Source organism: Thamnophis elegans, chromosome 13 (assembly GCF_009769535.1).
Source record: "Thamnophis elegans isolate rThaEle1 chromosome 13, rThaEle1.pri, whole genome shotgun sequence".
Lineage (NCBI taxonomy): Eukaryota > Metazoa > Chordata > Lepidosauria > Squamata > Colubridae > Thamnophis > Thamnophis elegans.
In genome coordinates this window covers 35,269,003-35,282,768 of record NC_045553.1, presented here as the reverse complement: position 1 = coordinate 35,282,768, position 13,766 = coordinate 35,269,003, and the positions used below count along the sequence as shown (strand labels likewise).

General features: G+C 42.4%; 1 protein-coding gene across 1 annotated transcript in view; it reads right to left on the bottom strand.

Moving 5' to 3' along the window:
* The window catches only part of CAMK2B (calcium/calmodulin dependent protein kinase II beta), a 216,963-nt gene that overhangs the window by 5,864 nt on the left and 197,333 nt on the right, over positions 1-13,766 (bottom strand). The window contains exons 18-22 of the mRNA XM_032229280.1: positions 13,503-13,622; positions 12,546-12,671; positions 10,984-11,112; positions 9,827-9,955; positions 8,064-8,192 (exon numbers count right to left, since the gene is read on the bottom strand). Of these exons, the coding sequence (XP_032085171.1) occupies positions 8,064-8,192; positions 9,827-9,955; positions 10,984-11,112; positions 12,546-12,671; positions 13,503-13,622 (633 nt within the window). The remainder of the gene's footprint in view (positions 1-8,063; positions 8,193-9,826; positions 9,956-10,983; positions 11,113-12,545; positions 12,672-13,502; positions 13,623-13,766) is intronic.

The window sequence follows — 13,766 nt, the reverse complement described above, 5'->3', positions numbered from 1 at the left end:
AAGACCAAGGCATTCCTTTTTCCACAGAGAAATCTATTGTCCTCCTACAATGTGGGTTGAATCTCCACATATCTCTGAAACCAGCACACACAGGGAGATGCAGGAATTACAATGACTCAAGTGACTCAATTAAAGCAAGTGCTATGAATAATGAAACACACTCTAGTGGCAGAGATAACAATGTTACCGGCCTCGCCTAGGAGGCTAAGCAGTTTTTAGACTTCTGTCTTCACATGGACTGAAACCCGTTTCATGGTTGGTTAGCAAGTAACCAACTCTACCTTGAAAATAAATTCCCTTCTTCTCTAGATCTTAACTCTTAACAGAGCCATAAGCCATAAGGAGATGTTAAGTAATCTAAAAATGTCTTGTAAGTCAGTACTTCTAATGAACCATGTCCAATAAGAGACGCAATTGTGGGTCTCAGTGATATGTATTACAGGTATAGTCCTTGACTTATGACAATTGGGACTGGAATGTCCACCGTAATACATTGCAGTTGTAAGTCAGACCCAATTATATGACAATACTTACGGTGGTTGTTAAGTGAATCAGTGGCTACAACTCCATCCATTTCTGCATGGAGATGCTAACTTTCCTTTCCCAAATTAACTAAGCCTATGAACAAAGAGATTTGCTGTGCAAATGAGCGACAGACAGGCAGTGTTTTATCACCAGCTGATTCCACCAATTTTCTGGATGCTCTCGAGTTTTAAATATCCAATTGTTACTGAGGTAGCATTCTTGCTGTTAAGAAGAATGCAAGGCTAAGAGAACAAATTGTACGTGCTTATACTACGGGAAAACTCACTCAGAAGACAGGAGATTACCCCCAAATAATTGTATCTTGAACAAACGTGGACTGATTTCTGATACATTATCAGGACTGTAATACGATTGAGATGGAGCCAGTGAAATCAAGAATTGATAGATTTTGCCTTACAAATTACCACATGTGGATGACTCCTGGGATAAATTAAATGGATAAAAAAGGCAAGGGGGAAACAGTAACTCTTTTCCTTAGCCTTATCTGAGCCACAGCTAAAAGCTTCATGGAGCAATAAATCCCACTCTGCAAAGAATTGTCCCCAAATATTGCTCAATCCTAAATGATATGACAGATTAGTCGGTTCCACAACAAAACCGCGGTAGACAAAAGCGCGCTCGACGAAAGCGCGTACGTGACGTCATCACAGTGCGACGAAAACATCGCGCTGTGATCGGTAAATGTAAAATTAAAGCGAAAACCTTACCCTAACCCCCCCAAACCTAACCCTAACCCTAACCCTAAACCTTAACCTAACCCTAAACCTAACCCTTAACCTAACGCTAAACGTAACCCTAATGCTCTAAACTTAACCCTAACCCTTAACCTAACCCTAACCCTAAACCTAAACCTAACCCTTACCTTTATGTGAATCGGCTTGCTTTAATTTTCTTTTTATTTCAATTTTTAATTTTTTTCGTCGCGCTGTGATGACGTCACGTACGCGCTTTCATCGAGCGCGCTTTTGTGGACCGCGGTTTTGACGGGTCACGGATTAGTCCACAGTCATCTGTGAATGCCCTAACTATTTCTTCTCCGGCTGCTGCTTCACAAAGGGCAAATTTTTCTCTTTTTACTTCTATTTTACATCTATTTACTTTAGCAAATTTCCAAGGCTTCTTTTGTTTTCACAGTTGGCCTACTCAAGGAAGGTTATCATTTTTTTCATTAAGTGAATACTCATTCCTGGTTTGTCCCATTTTGCACAGAGATCATTCCACATTAAAGAGGGAGAGAGAGAGAGAGAGAGAGAGAGAGAGGGAGGGAGGGAGGGAGGGAGGGAGGGGAGGGAGAGAACGAACTGAGGTTAGAGACTGAAATCCAATGCACATGCATTTGGAAGTCAGCTCCACACAAACAGGATTTATTCCAAGCCAACACATGGAGAGAAATGAGAGCACTTTAAACCATCCAGATTAACAAGCTTTGAAAATGCACATCAACTGATAATGGATTCACATTCAGCCGTGCTCAGTATATGCATTACACTTTGCAAATGCCAGTGATCACCCTTAACCCATGCAATGGTGCTTCCTAAGGACGCTTCTGGTTGCTGACAAAAGGAGGAAAATTGCCTTTGCTTTAATCTTCAGACTAAGGCCAGTTCTTACCTGTGGCCCTGTTGGTCATGCCTATTTCCTCTTTGAAAGGGTAGCATTCTCTATGCTGTGGCACCATTGTGGGAGTCTCAACTCAGCTGTGCCAGAGTCTCCCTCCAGCTGCAAACATGCCAAGCTGTCATGCATCTTTTGTAAATGTACACCAGTGTCAAGGACTCCCAGCTTTTGAGCCAGAGAAGGACAGTTCAGGGCAAAGAGAACCTTGAGTCCCAAACCTTGTGACTCAAAATTCCAACAGGAAAAAGAAACTTCTTTTCCATTTCCTTGGCAGTTGCTGCTCAGTGCAAATTAAGCACCTATATCAACCTTTGATGGAGCAACACAAAAAAATTACCAATAGTCCTTTCTGGCCCATTTCTGTGAAGGCCTAAATGTTTGGGTGATCGAGTCTAAAAGTCTGCATTTTCTAAAAATACTGAACTTGGAGTTCCTGAACTACTCATAAACAAGTTCATGGGTTTGTTTTTTTTGTTGTTGATGATGTTTGTTTTTTCAGGATTTTTGGAAGTTGCGGTAGTTGGATGCCAGACTAGAAGATTTTTGGAGGATCAAGAAAATGGCATTTATTTTCTCTACCTCCAGTAACTTCCAGGATCTTGTTTTCACTTGAAATCTCCATTTGGTGCTTGAATAAGGGAGTTTTGCAGCCACTCAGGATCCAAAGGCTTTCAAATGAAACAGAATTTGCATGCCCTAATTAAAACTGACATGACAACTTCCTGCCTGAGGTTCCCTGGACTTAATTGGGAGATGTAGAAAGCCAGGAAAGCATCCATGTATCACGTAGTCAGATGCTATATGCAAAAATGACAAAAGCATTTCTTCGGTCCTGAGAAGGAAGATAGTACAGGTAGTCCTTGACTTACGACCACAACTGAGCCCAGCATTTCTGTTGTTAAGTGAGATAGTTATTAAATGAGTTTTGCCCCATTTTATGACTTTCTTGCCATAGTTGTTAAGTGAATCACTGCAGTTAGCAATAGCAATAGCAGTTAGACTTATATACCGCTTCATAGGGCTTTCAGCCCTCTCTAAGCTGTTTACAGAGTCAGCATATTGCCCCCAACAATCCGGGTCCTCATTTTACCCACCTCGGAAGGATGGAAGGCTGAGTCAACCTTGAGCCGGTGAGATTTGAACAGCCAAACTGCAGAACTGCAGTCAGCTGAATTAGCCTGCAGTGCTGCCTTTAACCACTGCGCCACCTCAGCTCTCAGTTGTTAAATTAAACACGGTTGTTCAGTGAATTTGGCTTCCCTATTGACTCTACTTATCAGAAGGTTGCAAAAGGTGATCACATGATCCTGGGGCACTGCAACCGTCATAAATGCATGCCAGTTGCCAAGCATTGGAAATCTGATCACATGACATTAAGGATGCTGCAATGATTGGAAGTGTCAAAAATGGTCATAGGTCACATGCATTTTCAGTGCCACTATAATTTTGAACTGTCACTAAATGAACTCTTGTAAGTCAAGGACTACCTGTATTAAGAAGAAACTCAAGTTGGCCCTTCCCTCAATCACTGGGGTATAAAAAGGGAAGCGAGGAGAAGCACAAGCTTGCAAGATTGTGTTGCTGTAGCCTATTTCAACAGAATTCTAATCTTCCTCTAGAGTTGATTTTTATGGTTGGTCTACTTCGTGGGGTTGATAGGCGAGAGCAAGCATGCATATTTATAATTGCTAGATAATCATGCATAAGGTAGACAGTTATCTTTGATTAATTATTTTCCAATCATCAATTAATTGGACATCATTATTTGTCTAACAAAATTATACAAACTGCAGATGGTAATATCTAATAGTTTTGATGTACACGTATTGAATCAATTATTATAGAGCCGAGGTGGCGCAGTGGTTAGGGTGCAGTACTGAAGGCCACTACAGCTGACTGTTATCTGCAGTTCAGTGGTTCTAATCTCACTGGCTCAAGGTTAACTCAGCCTTCCATCCTTCCGAGATGGGTGAAATGAGGACCCAGACTGTGGGGGCAATATGCTGACTCTGTAAACTGCTTAGAGAGGGCTGAAAGCCCTATGAAGCGGTATATAAGTCTAACTGCTATTGCTATTGCTACTGCTAACTCAGAGGTGTCAAACTCAAGGCCTGGGGGACAGAACTGGCCCACAGGTTGCTTAGATCCGGCCCGTGGGGCTGCCCTGGAAAGAGTGAAGGATTAGCCCGTGGTGCCTCTCCAGAGAAAACAGGTTCCCAATCTCTGTTTTCGGCTGGGATGGCTTCCTGCAACCCTCTGCCAGTGAAAATGGAGCTCGGGAGCCCGTTTTCACTGGGCAGAGCACTTGGGCCGCCATAGGCGCCCCTGAGACAAGTGACATCAAGCTGGCCACCCCCATCCGGGCCACGCCCACCCCAGCCCCCCAAGGTTAAACACAACCCTGATGCGGCCCTCAATGAAATCGAGTTTGACACCCCTGAATTAACTGATTAAACAGCTAAGATTTCTTCCATCTGATAGCAGATTTATGTAAAATACTGTATACTTAAGCTGAGATCTATAGTACACTTATTTGGGACAGTAACAGAAAACCTTGTATTTGCAGATAAATGTCTGTATCCATGTAATTTAAAAGTGAAGGTGGGCAAAATTGGTGCTACTTTGAAATCACTTAGTTGAAATACTAAGCAACCAGTGCACACTTAAATCAAGGCCACTTAGAAACTCCAATGAATATTTATAATTGTGGTCTGAAAAATATTGGAATACAAGGGCAGGAGTTGCATGAGAAACACAGGGATAATGAACCCTACATCTGGTGCTTGGGTAAGGGAATGCTACAATAATCAGAAAGATGGTACACTCTACGTTGTTTGAAAAGCTCAAGCCAAATCAATGTGTTATTTGTCAAGTAGTCAGTCAAATAAATGCATTATTAACATAGCATAAGCTTAACACAACTGATAGCCGCTAAGGCTTCCATCTTACACACTAGAAAATAAGACCACTGACTTCAACAGGACTTGCCTCTGAATAAAAATGAGCAAGATCCCACTATATATCAACAAGAGTATAAAATGTTTAATGTACTATTATAGAACATATTAACACATTAACCCTTGAAAGTAATCACAGGCAATGTAATCTATTGGCCCAATCCATCTGAAAAATTAAAACAGCCAAAGGGATCTGATGATGATTAATGTTTGGGATTAGGACTATGGATATTCAGGGTCATGTCAACCTCAAAAGTAGAGGTGTCCAATCTCGGTACCTTTAAGACCTGTGGACTTCAACTTTCAGAATTCCCCAGCCAGTCCTGCTGGGTTCCACCACAAAACCGCGCTCGACGAAACCGCACTCGACGAAACCGCGTAGCTGATGTCATCAACAGGGCGACAACAGCGCGGAGACAGAAGCACGCTGTAAACGCTAAACCTAAAATTAACACCTAAACCTAACCCCCCTAAACCTAATCCTAAACCTAACCCTAAACCTAACCCTTAACCTAACCCTAAACCTAATCCTAACACTTAACCTAACCCTAAACCTAACCCTAACACTTAACCTGACCCTAACCCTTAACCTAACCCTTAACCTAACCCTAAACCTAACCCTTACCTTAAGTTGAATCAGCTTGCTTTCAAAGCGCTATTTAAAGCGCCCTTCTTTCTCTGCGCTGACTGTTGTCGCCCTGTTGATGACGTCAGCGACGCGGTTTAATCGGGCGCGGCTTAGTCGAGCGCGGTTTTGACAGGTCACGGTCCTGCTGGGCCAGTCATTGTATTTTAGCCCAACCTACCTCCCCATGAAGTTGCCTTGAGCTTTGGAGGAAAGGTAGATTATGAATTATAATATCAGCACCTGCTGCACTGGGGCCATCTTGGATCTCCTCTCTCCATCCCCAAATTTGCCTAAGGTGAAGTTGTATGAGTTGCAAAAAAATAAGGCCATGGCTACAGTATAAGCAATATGTCTTCAGGGATGTTGATTGGGGAAAAAATAGAATTCTGCTTTTCCAAAGGACAAAGAGAATAGAATGGATTAAACATACTGAATAAAGGCACAGGAATTGACCTGGTGCTACGCCAAAGGCAGAGAAAACATTTGCACATATTATGGAAACATGGAACACAGATTCTTCAGAAGCTTTTGGCCAATATCCGCCCTTCCAAGTACAGGGCGGGGCATAACCTTTATCTAGGGGGTCACAGCAACACTTGTAATAACAACACAAATAATTCATACACCATTCGAAAGCCCATCAAAAACTGAGTTTATTGACACGATTTAATAGTCAGTATGACCACCATTAGCCCTTCGAACAGCATTCAAACGAGGTGGATAAGAACACAACAAATCTTCAAACAGTTCCGTTCGATTTTCCAGATTTTTCAACACAGTTTCCAAATTCATTCTCAAAGTTTCAACCGAATATCGATTTTGACCTTGCTCCTGAATCATCAGAGCTTCCACTTCATCCTTAATTATGGCCCCAATGTTCTCTGCCGGATTGAGATCTGGCGAATTTCCCGGCCAGACGTCATTGCCCCAAAATTCGACATTGTTTTCCTTTAACAATTGCTGAGTCGCATTTGCACGCATGCAAGGAGCTTTGTCATGAAGAAAGACAGCCTCACCAACCACCAAGACATTGTCTGGATCACTGAGAAATGGAATGACATTCTCCAATAAAATTTTCTCACGGAAATAACTGCCATCCCAGGATTCCCCTTTATCCTTCAAAACCCAATGCAGTTTCTTGGCTGTGAAAATGACGAAAATCCCGATGCAAGTCGGATTGCGAACGATTTGTCGATATCGTTCATGTTTGGCGATGTCGTCGACGTCTTTAGCCCAAATTCGATCGTTCTGGAAATTCGGTTTTCGAATGGCATAAACGAAGAATTCGTCAGATGGCGCCAAATGAAGAAAATCTTCCTCGGTCCATTCAGACAACCAATTGCACAACCAAAGCCGATCTTGAACGTGTGTTTGAGTTTTCAATGGTTTGCAAATGACGTGGAATGGCTTCAAACCTTCTCGTTCTCGATATCGGCCGATTGTCCTTTGATCAACTCGTTTTCCACGAATTTGAAGGATTTCTTGGGCCACTTTTCGGTTTCCTTTTCGTTGTTTGCGACTGCCAGTTGCAATGATGGCTTTGCTTTCTTGGGACAGTTGCAGAGGACGCCCTTCTCCAAATTTTGTGAAACATTCTTGGGCTGTTTTGTTCCAATTATCAGTAACCCAATCCGGATGACGTTTCAATTTGTTTGCAATCCATTTTCGATTGATAAACGTCGCTCCAGCATCGCGAGCCTCTCGAAAGGCAATGCATTTTATTCTGTCAATGATCCTTTGTTCTTCCGAATCGAATTTTCCAGCCATTCTTAAAGCAAATTTAACATTTAATAGCTCATTCAATTCAGTTTTTTATGGGCTTTAAAATGAGGTGTCGCGGAAGTTGTAAACTGCTGTCGATCTTGCTGTGACCCCCTAGGAAAAGGTTATGCCCCGCCCTGTAAATCCAACCTGTAAGTTCTTCACCAATGCCAGCCAACATTAAAAGGAGCTGAGATTCAACATCTACACATGGTTAGAGCCACTGATTGTAGAACACTTGTCAGTACCTTCTAGGTTTAACTTCTTGATACAAGCACAACACATCTTTCATGCCCAGATCACTTTTGCACAAGCCATCTGCATACACTGCAATCTGCACAATCCGGTTCTCTCATGCACATGTATCCCACCTCCTCAGCTTGCATTTAGAGTAACCTAGTGAAGCTTTAACCATCCAGGCAAAGGCACATGGCAGTAAGCGTTAGGCTGTTATTTTACACCTACAGTGTCACAACAAGAACTGAATGTTCTTTCAAGTCTGAATAGATCAAGCAGGGCTCAGCTGTTGGTTCAGCACCACTCGCGCTACTTACGATCTGAAGGAAGAGGACTAGGAATGGGTGGAAATGGGAAAAACTGGGTGGCAGCAGGCTGTGGCCCCTCAGCTTCGGGGGCTCCAGAGCCCCTTTTCACCATGCTTAGGACATCGGACAACTTGGAGGCTGGCGCTAGACAGATGTAAGAAGGCATGGAGGTAACCATAAAATAAACAAATCAAAACAGATCAATGGTGTGGGGAAAGGAGTCCGCAAAATGATATGTGAATTATTTATTCAGGCTCAGCACTTATTTTATGAAAAACTATATGTCCCTGTAACAACTCTTCTTCGCAACCTAAACTGGTTTCTTATAGGCTTCCAGGTGCAATTCAAGGTGCTGGTTATCACTTTTGTTATTGTGGCACCTGACCTCTCTCTGCCCTTCTCTGAAAAATATGGCTAGCCCTGACCCAGTTGGTCTTCAGAAAGGCAATAAAACATGAGGTTTTTCCCTCGGGCTTTGGATGATTGGAGCTTCCTTTTTGGAGAGAGATGTGAATATGAGTTTCTGGTTGCCTGTTTGTGTTTTAACTGATGTTCATCATCATCTATTGCATGCTTCCCAGAGTTGCAATGTTTTACCCATCCCACGAATGAATAAACAAGGAAGCCCAACTTACAAATTGTCCTTGTCTCTGATTCTGTATTAGTTAGGAAGATTTCTGGCTGAAACAAAGTTGACCTACTTCACAAGATAAATTACTAATTCTGAGAACCAGCTGGAAACCTGTCCCTTCCTCCTGATTTATTAGAGCATCTCCAGCACAAATTACTTTACCAGGTACAAATTCTTGCTAGAGAACAGTCCCCAATGGGGCAGCTTTCTACTTCTTTGGAAGCATTTCAGCCCTGATCAATGTGTTATTTCCCTCACCTTTCCTTTCAGTTTCTGAATTGCCATCATGTTTGTTCTAAAGCAACCTGACCTTGCTGAAAACCTCCAGAAGCTAGAGACTACACACAGCTTTCAGTGGAAACCTCTGGAATAAGAGTTTTTCAGGATTAGAGTCGTGCTGCTTGTGAGGGACTAGGGATAAGCTCAGCAGGATTGTGCTAGTCATAGAAAATCAACAATAATCTCTTAAAGGGGAAATCCATGGGAAGCTGTTGTGGTCCAGCAGGAGCCGTTGGAGCTGCCACCAGACTCCGACAGCGAGGGGCCCTTTGAGTCGGCTCTGGAGGATGTGGAGGACCCTGGACAGGGTTCTGACTCCGAGCAGGGTGCAGAGAGGCTGGTTGGCCACCAGGAGGCACCTGAGCCTTGGACCAGTGGGGGAGGAGACAAGGGAGAGTGAGCCGGAGGCCACTAGTGAGTTTTTCCTGGATGCACGCCATTGAAGAGCTACAAGGCATCAGGAACAATTACGCAATTACAGGCGGCAATTGCACTCAGCTGATGGTCATTAGGCTCCTCTCCAGACTATAAAACGGCTACTTGTGCACACGCCCTCTTTAAAGAAGTTAACACAGAATCGAAGGTCGGAGAACTTTGTATGAGCTTGGCAGGCTGGATTGCTGCCAAGCCTTATCTGTGTTTATTGCTGCCCAAGCTAGTCTGTGCTGGGTTGCTGCCAAGGACCTGTCTGTCTGTAAATTAAATGCTGTAATTTATCTCTGGCTCGGAGTGTGTTTTGGTGTGGAACGAGGGGGGTCAGAACAGGAAGCCAAGTTCTCATGTTGAAAAAAAGACCCACAAAGGGCTCATGTCAGTTGCAGGAATCATAATAGAGAAATCCCAGGGACATTCCACTACTTACACGAGGGAGACAGAGGATTGATGACAATGGAAGGTGGTTCAGAAAGGGGGCTGGAGGTCTTTGGCTCTTCACTTTCGGGGGGCGCAGAGCCCCTTTTCACCATGCCTAACACATCACAGAGTTTGGCAGCTGCGATGGCAGTAGATGAGAAAAGGGAAGGGAGGGGAAAAATGAGAAAACAAAACAAATGGCGCAACAAGCAGAACAGAAATGGAGGGCCGGAAAAATCCCTCTTTGTAGCAGCAGAATGTTGAAGAGAACTCTTGATCTCTTCTTGTGCAACTGCACGAGGGAAATAGCTCATCGTTAAGCACAAGACCTTCATTTAGAAGAAAGGAAGGTGGAAAGCCGGGAGGATCTAGGACAACTTGGTGCAACCAACTCACCATGGCAACTGACCATAGGACAACTTGCCATGGCCAATTTGCCGGTTCCACCACAAAACCGCGGTCGACAAAAGCGCGGTCGACGAAAGCGCGTATGTGACGTCATCACAGCGCGACGAAAAAGATCGAAAAATGTAAAAATAAAGCGAAAACCTTACCCTAACCCCCCCAAACCTAACCCTAAACCTAACCCTAAACCTAACCCTTAACCTAACCCTTAACCTAACGAAAAACCTAACGCTAACCCTTAACCTAACGCTAAATGTAACGCTAACGCTCTAAACCTAACCCTAACCCTTAACCTAACCCTAACTCTAACCCTAAACCTAACCCTTACCTTTATGTGAATCGGCTTGCTGTAATTTAATTTTTATTTCAATTTTTTGATCTTTTTCGTCGCGCTGTGATGACGTCACATACGCGCTTTCATCGACCGCGCTTTTGTGGAACGCGGTTTTGACGGGTCACGCAATTTGCCACAGTACAAATTGCCGTGGAACAAGAATTACACTAAAATTAAACAAATGGTGGAATATAATCATTAAAGAAAGGATGGCAAAGGAGGGACAAAATTGAGTGTCAAAAATTTAAAATATTTTTTTTACATTATTTTAAATAATTAAATTGAATTGTTGAATTGTTCCAATACGAATTGTTCCGCAGCGAGTTGGCCATGGTGAGTTGTGGCAAATTGCCCCATTCCGAAAGTGGAGAGTTTCCGCAAATTTGTGACATGCCACTTTAGAGGCAAGAGATACCCCTGCTACTTACACTGAAGAGGAAGAGGATTAGCAATACCCATGGATGGATTAGGCAGAGTAATGGAAGGCTTTGGGTCTTCAGCATCTGGGGGTCCAGGACCCCTTTTCACCATGCCTAAGACATCAGATTGTTTAGCAGCTAGGGTGAGATGTGGAAGAGAAAGATGAAGAAACAAACAAAATATAAAAAAGCACAGAGATGGGAAAAGTAAAACAAGAGGACAGATTAAAGAAACCATGCCATTGAAGGGAAGGACATTCCTCAAACAATTAAGGAGGTGGCTTGCATCAATATCCTCATATGTTTGCATGTTTAAGGCATTAATCAGAGGCTAAATTGTACAAAATGATTGCTGATTAGTTAGGGGCACACAAGTCTTCTGTTCATTTGGCCCGCAAAAATGATTGCATTTGTTGCTTTTGTGAATTAGCATCTATGTGCAGTCCTGAATTCTGAGTGGAAGACTTTTTTGCCCCAAGAATTACATGAGTTGCATAATAAACATGGAACAAAATCTGATGAGGTTCCTAGCATGTGCACAAAGATTTATGTCAAGCCAATACATCATTCCTTTCAGTGCATTTTACTGATTGAGTAGTCCAACATTGAAGGGATGTTCCCCCATAAAAAGCAAGAAAAGCTAGTTCTATAGAGCAGTTCCTACTCGGCTGTTCTCAGAAATCTACTTACACTGGAGAGGAATGGGACTTGCAACAACAGAAGGTGAGAAGGGCAAAGTGTTAGAAATATTTGGTTTTTCTGCTTCAGAGAACTTTATTTCACCTCGTACTTCAGAGAACTAGGCAGCTGGGACTTAAAAAAAATAGGAGTAGGGAAGGCAAGAAAATTTCTAAAATGCTGAGTTGAAAAATATTAGAGAAACCCATTAGGACAAGAGCAATAACAGTATAACAGACCTTGGAGGTCCACCCCCTGCTCAAACAGGTTCTAGGTGGGACCTCTCTTTGATGTGTTTCCACCCATTGTTTCTTATTCGGAACTCAGGTACTTTGGAGAATAGGTTGGTCCCATCCTATCTGTGGCATCCCTTCAAATACTGGAAGACTGCTATCAAGTCAGCCTTAGTCCTACTTTTCATTAGACTAAACATACCCAATTCTTGCAACCATTCATTGTATGTTTTATATATGTTTGGGATATGCTCTACAATTCTCCATCTTTGTAGAAATCTAGAACTTCAGCCTGTTGTTGTTATGAATTATTTCTTATTCCCTCTCTACAACTACAAGAATTTTTCATATTCGGGACTAATTATTTTAATTTGTTGCATTGATAGTTGTTTTCCTGCTGAGGTTAAAAAAAGCTAACCATACTGTAGACCTTTTGATTTAGTATAATTTGACATTATTACTTTGCAGGACTTTCAAATGAATCATACAATCTTTGCTAATGAAATCCAAGCCAAGAACGCATTCATTATATTTCATTAAAGCGATGTAAGATGTAATTAAACCTGGTTTAATAACAAGCCACAAATGCTTTCTAGCAACACTCTTTTCAGCTACGCAGCTGTTGAATTCTGCACATCCTAGCACTCACACACTACTTACACTGGGGAGGGAGAGGGCTTGCAATAGCTGGTAATATGCAGGGTGAAGAATTTGTTGGGTCTTCAGCCACAGGGGTAGTACCTGATCCCTTTTTCACCAGGCCTAATACATCAGAGAGCTTGGAGGCTGAGACAGGACAAATGAGAAAGGCAGGGAGGGAGGGAGAGAGGGGAGGAAAAAGAGAAGATAAAGGAAGGACAACGAAAAGTAACAGTGAGGTAGAAAAAAAAATCTGAAAAGATGACTCAAAGATGCAAAGAATCCTTTAACCAATTCACCAAGTGTGTTTTATCTACTTAGTTATGGCTTTCTAAATCAAATTTCTTCTAGCATCACTGAAGCAAATGACTTAAAGTTACATGGATATGAATAAGGGCTAAGATGAAAGAACTTTGTCTAAGTTCAGCTACTACCATACTTATTCCCGCATTGCGGATGTCTTTTTTTTTTTTTTTTAAATCATTCTTCTATATAGCTGAGCCTATAAGAGGCCTAGGGATTTGGATTTCTACCAAGTTTGCAAGCAAGATTAGGGGGCCCAGCTTCTACTTTTTTTGGTTAAAATAATTTACAGGCAACGTGAAGCTGAATTCAGGAAACCATGATTTGCTGGAGCCATGATTTGAGGACCAGCCAGAACTGAAGATTAATTGGCAAAATCATTACTCAATTTAGCCCCAGCTCAAATATGAAGGTCCATCCAGAGTGGATGTTGTCAAACTTTGGCACATCAAAGAGGAAGAATTAAAGGTTCAAATAGGTCCATTCAGACAACAGGAAACCAGGCTTGTGGCCATAGCTGAACGAAACCCATGGCTTAAGGCTTATAATTAGGACTCTTCAATGGAAGGTGGAACTGGGGACCATCTTATTGTAAGCTGCCAAGAGTTGCTTAAGTCGGGCAGCCCTATAATAGATAAATAACAGATAAGCCAACATTGGGGCCTTGCAACTTACAAGCAGCCGTGATTGCAGCAGCAGCAGATGAGATGACAGATGTCTGCAGGCTGGAAGGAAGTTCAGGGGCAGATCCTGAATTCAGGTGACTTTTTACAAGCTCATTATCAGTGCTTTTAACTAGGGAGAATGTGAAAGAGTAGAAAAAGAAACAGAAACACCATAAAGACAGAAAGGAAAAAAAAAATCCAAAGAACAGCGACACCTTTGGCGGAAGGAAAAACAAAACAAAACAGGAGACATAGAATGGGAAAGTAAAATGTA